General features: G+C 37.6%; 1 protein-coding gene across 1 annotated transcript; it reads right to left on the bottom strand.

Annotated features, from left to right (window-relative positions):
* Positions 1–3558: 3558 nt before the first annotated feature.
* Positions 3559–15158, bottom strand: LOC119485515 (cytochrome P450 4V2). The gene is made up of 11 exons (XM_037765159.1): positions 14917–15158; positions 11778–11890; positions 11242–11327; positions 8552–8742; positions 8354–8423; positions 8123–8249; positions 7839–8012; positions 6799–6901; positions 5933–6067; positions 3857–4036; positions 3559–3755 (listed from the first exon to the last, which is right to left on the bottom strand). The coding sequence occupies exons 1-11, from the start codon at positions 15104–15106 to the stop codon at positions 3586–3588; spliced, it is 1539 nt and encodes a 512-aa protein (XP_037621087.1). The 5' UTR covers positions 15107–15158; the 3' UTR covers positions 3559–3585.
* Positions 15159–17004: the final 1846 nt, after the last annotated feature.

Raw genomic sequence — 17004 nt, 5'->3', positions numbered from 1 at the left:
AGCTACAATGTTCCAAAGACTGGACTGTTAATGAAGCATTTTTAAAGGGAGATTGCACATTTATCATGTGTCATTCAAGTGTCAGAACACGGAAAATCTGAGACTCACAGGCTATAAACTGTACACACACTGAATACAGCTGTCACTCACATCAGCCTGAAGCTGCCGGGCATCCAGACAGAAAAAACAACTGTAGATACATTCTGCTGTTTGTGCTGTTCTCCCACCCCCCTCACTCATTGTCTGACACACACACACACATACACTGTACAACACAGAGGAACGCATGCATGTCATCTCCTTGCTCACATCCAGAAAGGCATACACTGCTGCCTCTCTCTGGACATCAGATTGAACTACACCTTACAGTTTAATGACAGTCATTTTATAATCTACTGCTACTTACTCTCTTGTACGCCAAAACCTCATTATGTCCTTAGAGCACATGGTTTATTTTTCTCTCTGCGCAGTCACAATATTTCATAATCCCTGCAACAAAATTTCAATTTTAAACATGAAATGGGAAATCTATCATCATTTGGTGCCTTAACATGGTTTCATTCAATTTCATCACAGAGCCCAAGGGTATGTGTGTCTCGGGTGGAACTGGCTGACATTAAAGTCTGATTGAAGTCTTTCATGTTGTTTTTATTGTTATTTCATAGTGTTCTGCATGTGTCTGCTGGATTGAGTTCAATGTTCAGCAGAAAAGCAACACTATAATGACAGAAATAGATATCTGTTAAAACATGTTTGAGGCTTGCGACGCCTCAAAATTGAGCCCTGTAGTTGCAGAGCTGTGACTACATAGAGGTCATGACCTCAGTATGTTTTCCACAAAGAATCACACAAAAGCACCACTTTAAATCTTGTGTTTACCAGAGATGTGCTCATAAGTTTCAACATGGAAAAAGCATAAAAAACAACTAATTGACAAAAGAAATCTTAGTCGACCAAAACGACCGATTAGTTGACTAATCGACTGAGAGGGAGCAGCCCTAATTTTTCCCTCTCCGTGTTAATCATCTCATGACCCCTCAGATTTATCTCGTGGCCCCTTGGGGGGACCTGACCCCCAGGTTGGGAACCAGTGCTTTATTGGTTCATACAGTATCTATTTTGGAATCTGAAACAGCACACAGACTTTAAATAGGCTGGAAACTTTCCTTGGCACTGCTGCCAACTGCTAAATCTGCACTGATTAACTAATGCCTTCATGTTAAACAACTTTCTTCATGAATTAGTATTCTGTCTTCCTTGTGCAACTTTAGAAATGATACTAATGTACAGATGGTGCTTTGTCACTGTTTCTGCAAGTAACGGAAATTGTATAGAAAATGATTACATAACTGCAATGCACAGTAAAATAGAACCGGCAGGCATGGGAAAGTGGAGGGACCTTCGGCAGACAAATGGGGTCAGTCTTGTGCACCCTCAGTCTTTTTCCATTTGTTATTTAAACTAAGAAATGTTCAACAAAACAAACACTTCACCATCAAAAAATGCATTGCGAATGAAGAGGAAATCTATGTCTACAATATTTGCCAAAAATAAGTTACTGACAAACTGTATGAAATAAAACACAAGAAAATGAAAACATATATATATAAATAAATTCATTAAAAAATATGTCGATGTTCAACTAACTAACGAAAATCATTCTGGTGCCATCCACACACTGTTTTATAGTAATGTTTAGATATTTGGCACTACTTTGAATTAATTCTATAAAGTAAAAATGAATGCTTTATCATTAGAAACTATCTTAGCACATGCATAACGTCCTAAATAAATCCTGAATCTAAGCAAAAGCACCTTTAATCGAGCCATTCTCAGATAAATGAACTCCTCCTGCTTCAGTTGGAGCTCAGGCGCCTCAGCTCTACCCAGCCATTGATTAGAGATGTGCTCAATAATTCAAATAATAGCATCGGAGAAGAGCATGCAATTCATCATCAGTCATGTCGTCTTGGTGTTAGGCAATGACCCTTGGAGGCATGCCAGCTAAATCATCTGGTGACATTATGGATGGGGGTCATTTGTGACTGTGTCATGCTATGATTGCTACTTTGTTACAATGGATCCTTCTGACCTCAATGGGAGTCAGTGACTAAAGAGTTTGGCTCATTATGATCATAAACCTGAATGGATTCTCATAAGAGGTCCAGCCATCGGGGTGATGAGAGGTCAGGAGTTTTACCAAGAAGCTTATTTCAAAAGTAAAGAAGGAATTTTTGACAATGTTCAGAGTTGTGAGAGTAGTTTTGTTCCTTTAAGGACCAGTGTGTAACAATTAGGGGGATCTATTGGCAGAAATGGAATATAATATGAATAAGTATGTTTTCTTTAGTGTATAATCGCCTGATGATATTGTTGTGTTTTCGTTACCTTAGAATGAGCCGTTTATATCTATATAGGGAGCGGGTCCATTAAAGGAGGACTCCAACATTACACACGAAGATCACAATACTGCCTACCAAGTTGCAGTCTGATGAAAATTGCTGTCGCGTTGCATCATGGGAAATGTAAGATCCAGTTTTTAACATTTAATACAACAATACAACATCTAATATTGTGAAATATTTTTTACATTTTTGTTTCTTCAACATCACACTCCCTCAGTTACACAAACTGTCCTTCAGTCAGACTTACACAAGATAAAGGAGAGAGAGATACACAGTAAACAGGTGATCTACCAAACATACAATAATAAACTAACTTCAGGAAAGAAAGAGAAAGAAAAAAACTGCAGTTAGGGGTTTGAAAATTAACATTCAGTGGAAATGGTGCACAAATGAAGGGCTTATCTTTGTTGTGGTGTTTGTAAATGTAATGAATATGTAAAGGTGTTTGTTATTAAGTCCCGCTCTGCACCACAGTGTTAGAGGTTTCAGGCTTTCATTACCGGCTAACACCACAAAATATGTACAGTCTCATATTCATCCATCATACACTCTTTCAACAAATATAATCGAAAAATAAACATCTTATTTCAAGCATGTTTTTGTTTCCTCTAGAAATGCCACTAAAAGGTCATAAAATAGTTGTAGATTGAATATGAATGGTTCCATGAATGGGACCTATATACTCTTTTTCTTAAAAAGCATACAACCTAGAAAAATGGATGGCAGTGACTGATATCAGTGCAGTAGCACCATCCATCTCATTTTCATCCAGTTAATAATCACGAATGTGTTACAAAAGGACCAGGCCATTTTGTAAAAGTAATAAACACTTACTCTGCTAATTCTATGTTTTATAAAGCTTTATATTGAATCCCCAAATATCATTGCTTAGCTGTTTATAGCATTTTAATACTTAAACATAACATAATTGTACAGTTATTTTTCAACATTCTTGGGGCACAACAACATTGCAGAGTTGTTCAGTCAGAATAATGCATAATTTTTTCCTAAAACTAACGATTTGAAAAATAAAAAAGATTTCAATATGGCTTAGTTTTTGTAATTATGATGACTATAATGATGAGAACATTCTCAAATCCAAGGGGTATTTAGAAACCATTACAGTGTCCACCACCATTAGAATTTGGGAGGATGTACTAGCGAAAAAGTGCTAGTTTTATTAAGTTTGGTGTTTCCTCTTTTCCAGTTTGATCACGATGCCCTTCTCTGGTCGCAGGATGAGCTCTCCCAGCGGCCGCAGGTCTTCACGTTTCTGACAAGCTTCAACGTTAAAGTTACGCAGAATGGACGCCATTATCACCTTTTCTTCCATCAGAGCAAAACGTTGACCTGAGGCAGATTATAGTGGAACACACACAGCGGTTATTCTGGAGAGAGTCTAGTATGCATGAAGACAGATCCAGGAAACAACAAATTATTGCTGTTCTTACCAATACAGTTGCGGAGTCCAGCGGAGAAGGGGACATACGCATATGGAGGCCTTCCTACTGAATTCTCTGGCAGGAAGCGCTCAGGCCTGAACTCTTCAGGCTCAGGGAAGTATCGCGGGTCACGGTGGAGAGCGTAGGTAATGATGATGGCATTGGCACCTTTAGGCACCTTGAAACCATCTACAGGTACAAATACACTTAGTTACTGTCAGAAAAATGGTCCTTACTAATCATTAAACATAATTTGTTTCACATAAAATCATTATGAATGTTACTGCCTCAGCTTAAGCCATTAGGAACGGACAGATGAGAGCTGTTTAAGTACAAAAAAATGAAGGCTTATGCGTTCCAGACAACTCAGAGGTCAGAATTTTTCCCCAACGTAAACAAAAATCATAGCTGACCATGACAAACTGATGTTTCTTTAGCACCTGAACACACAATTGAACTCTCAGCAGAGCAGCCTCCACATTTTTGGGGCATTTTTAAAGTTTTACCAACTAACTTTTTTGCACATAAGATAACTTTCTGATATTGTTTACTGTAACCAGCTACTGAATAACATGGCGACAAATTTTGACATAAATGTACAACAGGTTATATGATAGTATGTATTATTTTAATTAAATACCGGCAAATAAACTTAACGTTGCCTTTTAGGTAAAGAACATTGTTGTGTTCTTCATGAAGTTGGGGTGGATGGATTTACCCTGAGTTTACAAGTAGGAACTCCGACTTTGAGTGGCGTTCTTTTGTACTTTTTCTAGGAGGAAGTCGGACATTTCTGAGTTCCAAGTTGTCTGGAACGCAGAATGTGATGCTTGCATTTGATCACATAGCTTCTTGCGGCGGTTGCATGATGTAAGTGAGACAGATACCCTCAAAAAGTAAAGGCAAAGAATGACAAGTCTCATTTCATAGGTCCATTTCCTGAGTAAACAGCACAGACTATATAAGAAGTGGGCGTAGTCACCGTGTCGTCACCCATTGGTTTATGAACATCTGGGTTATTTGCAACCAGAAGTGACACAAGAGGGTGGAGCTAAGTCCAACGAACGCTGAATAAGACATTTTTAGGCAACCAAAACCTTACAATTAACTTTCATGAACTGAAAACACTCTGTGAAAAGGTTAAAGTTGTAAGACGAAAAACATGGGCAACTCCCAGACCAGACAACGCCGTGGTAGCGACCTGTCAATCATAATGTAGCCACGCCCTAAAGCATACCCTGCTTTATGGTCTATTTTACTCTAAACGGGACCATATTTTACTATATAATAAACATCATGCTGTGTTGAAGAAGACTTGAAACTAGCGATTGAAACCATAAAGTTATGTTTACAATGTTTACTGAGGTAATAAATCAAGTGAGAAGTAGGCTCATTTTCTCATAGACTTCTATACAATCAGACTTCTTTTTGCAACCAGAGGAGTCGCCCCCTGCTGGCTGTTAGAAAGAATGCAAGTTTAAGGCACTTCCACATTGGCTTCACTTTTCAGACCTGTAGGTGCTTCCCTGGTAAACAGACGCATCTTGTGCAATTGTTTTTCAGCAAAACTTCAAATCCCCACCATCAATTGCTCCTAGCTATATGGTCTTACAAACGCATGGTAGCTGTCATTAGCAATGATAGAAAAAAAAATGCTGACACTTATTTATACAAAGTTGCTAACTGGCTATGATATGATTGGTGTCTTTACGTCACTATTTGTCAGAATCCTAACTCTTATAGCCTACTTTACTCATATAGTGTTCAAAGAATAGCAACTTTTCTTGGCTTTCCATTTCCAGACCTGAACATGATGATCTACCATAAAGCGCCATTCACTCTTTTACCACACAAACCACATGTCGCAATCCACAGGGGCCTTTTTTTTATAAATTTGAAAAACCCTGGGGAAGTGACAGCTCCAACAACACTATACGATGTGTGACAAAGAAATCTATTTTTCAAATGAAAATGACAGAGGAAGCCTGGCCTCCCGGCTTCTTATAAAAAATACCAGCGCCGTGGGGGATTTGCACTCAACAAATGAATGTTTCATTCACGTGTCATCACTCATCCTCAACTCACTGATATGGCAGTCTTCACCGAGGCTGCGGGCAAAGAAAGGCACGGAGGGAAACAGTCGCAGGGCCTCCTTGATCACACAATCCAGGTATTTGAGCTTCTTCAGGTCGTCCATGTTAGCGGGCCTGTCGGATGTACCTTTGCACATTAAACAGGAAACACTGTTAAACTCTTCAGCACAAAATGCAGGTCAACAGAACCAAGTGTAATTTAATTCTCAGGTCAGATGGTTGTTAATCAGATTGTGCTGCAGTTTCCTGCTGTTGGACTTTCTCCTACTATATATCCTTGACTTATTCTCTACATTCCCCACATTGATAAGAGATTACTTGTTCTGTATTGTTCAAGTGACACACCCCATTGGTGTGTTTATTCAATAAGACATAAGAGTCTTTACGGCAATCAATAAGCGTTCGTATGAAATGAAAATCCTACCTATAGACAATAAATCAACAGTTATTAACAGAACAAAATGATTATATTTCTATTTGTGATAAAGTAACATAATTAATCATTTTACATTAAAAAAGATTTGTTGAGTATATCACAAAGTCAATGTGTCCATGCTTGAGGACACGTTTATATCCTCAAACTGGTGTAAACTTAGCATGTGTTATTACTATGAGGCCATCTAGCTCACGTCATGGAAAAAATGCATGGAGCCAATGGTAAATCCACACAGCGGTGGAAACAATTCAATTATTCTCTATGTATTTTGGCAAGGATTTCCACAGCTATTATCCCTGTACTTGTAAAGAACAAATGAATGTGAGCAAAGATGAGTCAAAAGGCCTTTGGGCGGGAAAACAAATGATGTCATGAAAGTGAGAAGGTGTGTGGTGATGGGGGAGAGGGCATGTTGCTGTTACCGAACACCTCCTGGAGCTCTTGTTGAACTTTTCTGTGGGCCTCGGGGTGGGATCCCAGCAGATGTATGGCCCAGTTCATAGAGGCTGCTGTAGTATCATGTCCCTGCATAACGAAGGGCCGTTAAATACAGAAAAACAACCCATTATGTATTTACAATACATAAAAACATTAGCATTTATTTGGTGTTGGGTTTCTGGCCACACAACAAATGTAAGACATGACACAGACAGTCAGTGATGATTTGAATATGATACAGATGTGTAGTTATTTTTGTTAGTGGGAGTACTGTACTTATTTTATGAAAGTGTGTTTTGCACGTGTGTCAAATATTAATCAATCTCGGAACCCTCTGACGAACCGTGACGAAGCCTCTGGGAGCAAGAGACTATGTTTCTGGGGTTCCGGTGTAGCCAGCGGCTATCAAACATGATGGGTCAAAACTACTCGGACAGCAAACGGAAACCAGAACGCTTCTGATAACAAAATCTTGTCCTGTTGCCAACAGATTCTACATATGAATGCAGAATCTGTTAATAGAGATTAGATATTCATATAACTGTCCCTCCCGGCTCCCGCAGATAAAAACAAAAAAAGTGGATCATAACATATCAGGTATGGAATTAATTTGCAGATGCTTCGGTTCAAAATGAGACCAAACTTTTCTATAGATGTCAGTTTTTGAGCCACGACGAAGGCCAAAATATGGCCTGCAACAGACTAGGTAAGGCTTGTTTTTAGCCTAGCCGATTGCCTTTTGCTGCTGAAGCAGTTGTTGATCGCTTGCCCCTACCAGCAGGTTAAGAGGAGTGAGGAGTCAGCAGTCAATGATGGTATAAAACATGTATGTTTTTCAACCACGAGAGATCCTTGAGCATACAGTCATAAATGAGCTCAAAAAAATATTAGTCTGATGGGTCCAGTAGTATAGGAGATTAGCCATGGACAGACAGACAGACACACTCGCATGACTACACACATGATCTCCCCACAGGCTTACACATGGAGATAATAATAGTGAGTTGCATTTCTAATCACCAACCCTAAACATAAAGGTGTCCACTTCTTCCTGAATGTCCTGATGGCTCATTCTGTTGCCCTCCTCATCTGTGGTCTTCAAGAGCATGTCCAGAAAGGCTCGTCTTTTCCTTGCGCCCTGGTCAGAGTCGCTGTCTGATTCAGTATAGGAAATGTTCTCCATTCTTTCGTGTATCACCTAAGACAAAATTAAGTTCAAGGTTAAGACTGGATGTGGATACTGCTCCATTTTAATGTAATAAACACCAAACATCCTCTGATTGTTAAACCTCTGGCTCCATTACTCACTTTGTTTGTAAAGGAGTGCAGGATCTTGAGGGTCCTGTCATGCTCCCGGCCCTCACCAAAGAAGTTGTACACAAAGTCGAGCCAAAACCAAGGTGACCTCTGTCTGCGGCTGACAATATCACTCATTCTGAGGATAACAAGTTGGGAAACATTAAATAATTGACCATATAATTATTCCCTTATTACTTATTACGCATTAGTGTGATGGAAAGGAAAATTAAAATAACTCACTTGTACACGCTCTTAACATACACTGAGTCAGAATTACTCTGGGCGTAAATTTTCTTTCCCATTGCCGTTTCTGAAAACACATTGGACATCTTTCTTATTGTATATGGATGAGTTAGCATTTGTTATGTGCAAACAAGGGTTAAAGGTTCATCCACAAAGACACACACATTCACAATCAGTGCACATATATTGACTCACCACAGATAATGTCCAGGGCACACAGGGTTATGTGACTGAAGCAGTCGAACTGACCCTTCCCCGCCTGCTTCCCCAGCTTCTCCACCAGGATCTCTGCCTGCTCGTTCATCACCTCCAAGAAGTCCGTCAGGATGGAGAAGTGGAAGGTGGGGGTCAACATCTTCCGCCGCTGACGCCACTTAGGGCCAGTACTGACCAAAAGGAGAAGACATCAATGGCAGTTTAACCTCACCACACTAGGACGTTTTTCTAAAGTGTCCACGACCAACATCGCTGTCTTTCAGAGGCTGTAGCAGGCTCAATTTTAAACCTAAGGAATCCATTGGTACCAACTATGTTATGCTAGCTTGTTGTGAAGGAGGCTAAATAACGCTCTAAAGTTAGGCTCAAATTTGGTGAGGGAAAAAATGGCAGGGTCATTTTCAGAGGGGTCCTTTGACCTCTGAACTCAAGATATGTGAATGATAATGGGTTCTATGGGTACCCACGAGTCTCCCCTTTACAGACATGCCCACTTTATGATAATCAAATGCAGTTTTTTGCATGCAGTATAAATGTGTTATTTCCGCCTATGCTAAAATGGTGTGTTTGAATATTTCTGCATACTGGGGTTCTTAAACAGTCTTGGATTACATAAATTAGATATGACTGGAAGGCTGAGACTCTTGTGGATCCAATGAGCCCAATTGTATTCATGTGTGAAGATGTTAGTCCCCATAGTAGCCATTTCATTAGAGTGACACCATTTTTTTAATTTGACGTCACTGTATAAAATGACCTGTGGTGACCTCTAGGATAATCACAGCCACATTAAACTTTACAAACACAAACTAGAGACCTAGAGGCATTCAGAGGATGTATGGCTTTCATAGGTAGATTGACAATAAGAGGGTTTCTGAGCAGTTTCCAGAACAGAAGTGCTCGCCATCCAATCGCAGAAAAATTTATGCCAAATAATAACAATAACAATTTTTTATCAATTCTCGAGTGGTCAAAAATGTTTACATTGTTACATGTTTACCAAATCTGTTTAACAAATGGTATCAACCCAAAAACTGCTTCTGAGACCTAGGTGACCATGGGAATGGCCATCTTATACTTCATCATCTACGTCCTTACTGCAGGAGCCTGTCTGGGTCGTCAGAGCAACTATCTGCACCTGACAGGTGGGAGTGGCAAAGTGCACAAATAGGTCTGCTCTCCCAGCAGACCAAGCTCTTTCTTGCTCAGCAGCTACAACATCTCCTTATGGCCTACACACCTTTGTAGTTTAATTTAGGCTATGTGTTACACACATACTTTCACTCATCCATACATGCATTACACCACTGACGCGTTCCATATCTCCACCACCCCATCTTATTTTCCTATTAAATAAATTGATTTGGCTTTTGAAACATCTCTTTGTGTGTGTGTGGACTCCCTCTTGTTTACAAGCCTGAGCTGAGTTTGTAACAGTATCTTGAAAACATATTGACATCAAATTTGCTGTGGACATTCATGATCACAAGAGAATAAATTATAATGATTTTTGACCTTCTGGCCTTGCCTCTATGGCCGGTATTTCCACTGGAACAGTGTGAGGGAGGTGAAAAAATACACACATTCATAATGAATGAGTTTGACAAAACAGACTAATACAAGAAGTTCATGTTGTTATGTTGTGCTTTTATTTTGGGGAACTCTAGTCTACTTCCGGGGGGCGTGTTTTCATGTAGCACACACCTTAAAGTGTGCCACAGGACTCCAGCTGATGTCAATTACCTTGTTAGACTGAAGCAAGTAGCAAAGTAAGAGGGTAGAGGGATCTTTGATAAATTGTCTTTTGTTTGGTATTTATTTAGTTTATTATGCATTTTATTTAATCTGTATTAGGCAGTAATCATGTGGATTTTGTATATAGAAATATTGATATAGGTAAACTGTAAATATATATTTGTACATTTATTGTTAAGGAACCTGCCAAAATTAAAACTAAATAAATAAACAAATGACTTGGTAAATAAATAAATAAATAAATATGCCATTAAATTAACTAAAATAATAGTAAAAAATAAATGTAGGCATTAATTAATTGATAAAATGTGACATAAATTTATATTTCTGTTTTAATTTGCTTTTTTATTTATTCATCTTTGTATTACTTCCCTTATCTATCTTCTGTTCTATTTAATTCCCCCTTTTATTTATTTATTTATTTATTTTGATCAACTTTTAAATGTATGTATTTATTTTTGCATTTATTTTGTATTTATTTTAAAATGTATTTATTCATATTAAATTGTATGTATTTATTTATGTATTTATTTCTTCATGATTTTCCCTTTGCATTTCCCCAAACTTACTTATTTCTGTTGTACGTAGAATATTTAAAAATCAAGTAACAAATTATCATGCAATTCACTTTTTACACTTACATACCTCTCTAGCACCACCCGCTGGCTGTTAGTATACACACATTTTTCAATGTGAGCACACTACAAACTCAGAACATGCTTGGACTTAGACTACATGTATCTTGGACATACACAGCTTTTTTATTCATCCATTTCATTATCATGTTGCTGTTGCCTGAGTTTGTATGCCTGGACTATGTTTTTCTTTCCCTTCATTAATGCGAGATTCTTGATGTTTTGATCTTTTCGGATCGTCACTGACAGGCTTTTAATATCGAGCAGATGAGTAAATACCTAGTCAGAAGGCCAGTTCCAAGCCAAGGGTAGAGGAACTTGTATGCATAGGCTTTCTCCATGTGGACAGCATTGGTCAGAACCGGCTACGAACGACAATTGATGGCAAAACAAAATAAAAAATGTAAGAAAGAATAAGCAATTAAACAGCAAAGTTGCTATTCAGCAGATAAATAGCTGGAATGATGGGCAGTGTGTAGCAGTAGCAGTGACATGCAGTGTCAGTGTGTAAAGTGCAATGACATCCTAAATAGACCATGTTGTCATAGGGAGTAACTGGGGTCAAGGTCACCCAGAGCTGTTTAGCTGAATTTAGCTTTAGTGCAGCCGCTTGCTGTTTCATTCAATGAGCAAAATGTGAAGTGTTTCAGTATTTAGTTATATCTGTACAAACAATTTGACTGCACCTGCTTTACATTTCACTGAATGGGAAACTTTCTGCGCCTATTCAGTTACTGAGATTACATATTTACAGGATAAGGCATGTGGACTTTTGCCAGTTACACCTGCTGTATGCATACTTAGTGTCACCGTACCTCAACAGTTTCATGACGAAACAGAACCACAAATGGGACTGGTCCAACCCAGAGTTTAAATAGCGGTGCATCACTGAATTCACGGGTAAAATCCTGAATTTGACGAAAGAAATCTGAAACAAACAAAAAGAAAACCTTTACACTGTAAACAATTGCTGTTAATTTACAGCAGAATTTCAATAGTATTAACCTGTTATTGCTAAAAACAGTGCTTTACTGTTAATACAAAAGAAAACCAGTTAAATAACGCTCATAGGCCGTTTTTTAACTGAACTATAATGTATTCTTAAAAAACAGCACTTTACTGCTGATCAACTGTCTAAAGTATCATCAGTAACAGTTTCATGCAGTATTTTTTTAATTCTGGGACCTGATCTGCACATGAGAGGCTGGATCCGTTCTTTTCTTCATCCATCCCCATCTTACTGATTATTTGGTGAGTAGTAATTTTATTTAATTAATAAATCTGCAAAGTTTATCAGTGATGTTTCCAGTTGGTTTGCATTATAGAATATGTGCATGTCATGATAGAGGGATTCAACAGCTAGCTAGAATTTCACAGATGATTGCACATTAATCGGACAACACAAGGAGCTCATTTTAATTTCTATGTATTAAGTTAATGTGCTGACACATGTATTTTGCCAGTGAATTCATGCATAACGACGGTGTATACATTTTACAGTCTATGGAAGTCCCTTCAACATTTAAAGTAACATTAAGACTTCAGTGCACGTTGGTTATTGGGCGGTAATTCAGCAGAGCAGATACAAAATTGAAGGCAAGTTTATTTACTAGCTAACTAGTGTTTTTGAATGATATCTGAAAACCACATGTTCTATAGATCAGATGGTCAGAATATTCATAATTGATCAAAAAACAGTTTCTCAACCAGTAATGCACACCACTCAACATAATTCATTTCAAACATTGACTAAAAATCCATGAAGTTGACTGAGGAAAATTCTTTCTAAGTTTCAGGTGAAACAGCAGGAAGCTATTGGCGCTGGATGGTCAGCCTTGAGGGCCACTTCATATGTGAGGGGATCCAGCCCACCTTCTTGATGGGGCTTGCTGCATTATTTTCTACCTTCTACACCTGCACGCTCAAATTAATCTCAAGGTTAGATACTTTCAGTAAAACCTGTATTTTTATTGTGGCATTAATCTAAGTGATTCACACAACTTGATTTTTACACAGTACCTGAAGAAACACTATCATTTTTCAGGTGCACCGTAGGAATAAACCCTGAGAGAGGCACCAAGGATGGACAGGGCAAAGTCTTCTCAAAGAAAACTGGCAAATTCACGAGCTACAAGACAAGACTACAACCGTACATCCACATGTATCCACTCTGCTGATGGGACTCATGGACTTGAGTGGGACTTCATTTAAAATGGTGAGTTTACATTACATACATGATAAGAGGAAATGAGGGCTACACATGCTGATTTTGTATGTGAGAAGTTACAATGAAAGTTGTGTTGGAACTCATATATCTCTCTCTCACACAGTCAGCGGGCTACCAAGGCTGGATTGAGAGTACTGGTGTCTTTGAGTGGGCCATAAGTCATTCACTAACTCACTCTCCCATTATTGCCCAATACTTGGACTTCCACACTTATCCATGTGCCTTGTTAGAGCCTGAATATTCATACTTGGACATGATGTCACATGTCTGGTGGTGTTGGTGCTCATTAGTATATAGACAAATTATTTTGTATTTAATGTTAATTTTTTTTTTAAATTTGTACCACTGATATGCCTTAAGGCTCAGCAATATATTCAGTATATTCACATGTTACATGATATAAGGCAAAATATTATTTGAGAGTTTTGTTTTAACTCTATAATATAGCTCAACTCTCTGTAACTGTTCCACAAAGTAAGGTTAGTAAGATTGACAGATGTCTTCAGAAATGCTATTTCTTCTGAAATTTGGTTTGTTATCTGTGTCAGGTTTTTGTTGGCGCTGTGTTGAACTTCATATGAAAATAAAAAATAAAGTGCAATAAGATAAGCTGTAGATGTTCTTTTCTCACACATTGTACACGATTGTAAAATCAGTGAATTAGCTCTGTTCTTCACTCACATGTTGTTATGGTTTGCATTCTGTGCTTGTAGCCAGCTAGAGACAGACATTTTGGGCCTTATAGCCATAATTATAGTGAGGTGTCTGCTGTTAGATGCAGCATATTTATATAAATGGTTTGTATTAGGAGAGTATATTGGAAGGTTAGTTGTTGTAGGGGCCTTCCTGATTTAGAGCTAGTCAAGGTAAATATATACCAGATGCTAGGTCAGCAGGGTCTTGGGAGTCCCTCTCCTAAAACCAAATATGTGGGTCAGAGTTGAAGAGACATATGATGGCTTCGTAAAAGAGGTGTTTCTATTAAAACCATATGTGGAAACTAAGTATTTGACCAAAACAAGCTCGGTATTTAAGGAGCTGTCTGTATACGTTTGGGAGAGTTCTCTCATTATTCGGCTGGAGGCTCTCCAAGTAACGTGTTACTTGTTTACGATACTGAACTTATTGTAATAAATTTGTTATACAACTAAGACAGTGTCGGCGGAGTTTCTCTTCAAACATCTTCAACTGCATCAACACAGAAGATACATCAATAGCCTTTTTCTTAACAAGTGCCTTTAATTGTATTTAGTGTGACTATTCCTATGTGTGTAACCTGCTAAGTCTATTCATCTAGGCAAAAAATAATGTTTATTAAAATGTATGTGAAAAATACAACCTAAATAGTGCATTGAAACAAATCAGTAAGATAATGTAAAAGAAAGGGATAAAAACAGCTATATAATATATCCTTAAACAGTAAATGAACTGTAAAATACTGTGAAATTAATAAAAAAAACAGTATATACTGTATTTTTCATTAACAGTACAAAGCTGTAAATTTCAGCTACAGTATAATAATGTTAATTTTATAGTAGAATAATGGCAACCCTGCTTCCAGCTCTTTACTGTTATTTTACTGGGAAATTCTTAACAGTGTACAGTGATTACAGCATTTATACAGCATTAAGTAAGCAATTACGTCATCGTTATGACAGTCAATTAAAAGTATTGTACTATACCAGCCTATGGGGCCTCCTGTATCAGCATGTTGGTTGCTGTCTTACCTCCTGCATCGGCTTTGAACTGCAGTGCATTTCCAATGAAGAGATACGTTCCTTCCGCCTCCGGGATGGGCTTCATGGTAAACCATTTGTGCAGGTAACTGCTGAGCAGCCTGTAGGTGATGTAGGTCAGAGTAGCAATGAAGATGCTGATTCCAAGTAAAGGTATCGAGTAACTACCAAGTACTGCCATCTTTTTTTGCCGTGTGTATGCACAGTGTGTGTGTGTTTAAATGGCAGTACTAGGCGGTCCACCGGTGCCTTTACTATGAACGTGTGACATGTCTTTGCCCCTCCTTTTCTCTGCAGTCCAATCACTGACAGCTCACTGGGTCATTTATTACAGAATGCTTTAAGAGATGCATAACATGGGAGATAAACATGAGTATGAAATGTGATTTAGAATGACGGATTGAGCTTGTAAATGTCGGCACAAATGATGAAATAAAGATGTTAATTATTTACCTTATGATATCTGACTGGCCCTGACCAAGGCCTCTGTCCTATTTGTTCTCCCCTTGTCTGACAAAAAAAATGATCACTGCCAGGTCAGACCTGATTGGTTAATAAATAACAGCCTTATCTTTGTGCCTGTTATCTTTTATGATTATTTCACTGTTGTAAAATGAATGTAAATAATACAAAATATATTACTTACAGTTTACCTTACCTCTACCTCTCTTTGTAGAGACATTTTGGTCTTGATTTGATTGAGATACTTTTTAAACACATGAGAACATTTATTTTACGTTCACGTTAAGTTTTACTACTAAGAATTATTATATTATTATTATAAGACATTTGTATTGTATTTGAAGTTTTGCATAATTTTGTCAATTCAGAATTTTCTCCATACAGGCTTATTGATTCCACTTTAGTTGGGACTTTATACTGTGACTTTATTTTTGAATGTGCATCGTTTTCTTTTGTATGCAGCCTACTTTTGGATGTGCAATTTCTTTTTGAGGACTTAAAGAATGAAGTATGGAAGCTTTACATTTGTATTCTGTTGTTTGATTGGTAGGTCTTAAACTAAAATGTTATACACAGGAATGTAGAAAGTGTAAGATAATGTTAGTAACTAAAGTAGTAATGAGTGTGGGCATGCACACTTCATGCCACCCCTGCATAAGTCAGTGCCCCACTTGGGCCACTCAGACTAAGAGCCTCCAGGGAAACAGAAAGCTCATGCAAATGACTTAACTTTACAAGACAACAAGTTTCTCATTAATATTCAGATGCTCGGAAAAACAAATGTTTAATAAATTCTATATAAGCTTAATAAGAATGAATATCTGACAACTGTTACCAACTTAAATAGTAATAATCTATTTTGTAATGTGCACATGGTCAGTTCAGTAAGGGAAGATTTTAGTATTTGTAGCATATAAAATGGTCTTACTGTAAACACATGATAACACAATATTGAGAGAGACTGCGGAGGGGAGATTAATTCTCTGCTCTTACAGAAAATTAAGCTTTTTTCCCTCAAGGTTGATCAAAGCAATAATATGATTACTACATAAAAATAGACAAATAATTGCCACAAGACTTTTTCAGCGATATTATACATTAAAAAGTTCTGCCATCACATATCAAGACTGCGATATATATAACTTATTTATTTAATTAATTCAGGATTTATTAGACTTTTCGATATAAGGGCCAACCTTTTATTAAGAGATGAAAACAAAAAAAATGCACTTCGAATAGTTTTCTCTTTATTTCTATAGATATTTTATACTGTACATTACAAAATTTAAGAGTAAACTACTAGGTTAGGATTGTCATAATGTAACAGTTCAGCTCGAGTTTGTTTAAAACAACATCAGAGAAAATGATGAATTCTGTACTGGAAGAGGAAAATAACAAATATACAAAAAAGCCATAGTTATTGTGTGAGTAAATGTGTGTGTGTGTGTGTGTGTGTGTGTGTGTGCGTGTGTGCAGGCATGTCACATGATAGTTCCGTATACAGTGCATAAAAACAGTAAGCACAATATTCACACAGTGGGCAAAACAATCCGCAATTGGTTGCAATCAGTAATTATTGAAAATATATTGGTAATTATTATTACATTAGAGATACAT

Source organism: Sebastes umbrosus, chromosome 3 (genome assembly GCF_015220745.1).
Source record: "Sebastes umbrosus isolate fSebUmb1 chromosome 3, fSebUmb1.pri, whole genome shotgun sequence".
Lineage (NCBI taxonomy): Eukaryota > Metazoa > Chordata > Actinopteri > Perciformes > Sebastidae > Sebastes > Sebastes umbrosus.
Note: the sequence above shows the minus strand (reverse complement) of the source record. Positions and strands in the feature narration are given on the sequence as shown.

What these genes read in the sequence shown, in the direction of transcription:
- LOC119485515 (XM_037765159.1), bottom strand. Translation starts at nt 15,106, where the DNA reads ATGGCAGTACTTGGTAGTTACTCGATACCTTTACTTGGAATCAGCATC. An exon ending in GGAACTGGCCTTCTGACTAG is followed by an intron (nt 8,743 to 11,241) that starts GTATTTACTCAT and finishes CCTTTTGGTCAG; the next exon opens with TACTGGCCCTAAGTGGCGTC. An exon ending in TGCACTCCTTTACAAACAAA is followed by an intron (nt 8,013 to 8,122) that starts GTGAGTAATGGA and finishes ATTTTGTCTTAG; the next exon opens with GTGATACACGAAAGAATGGA.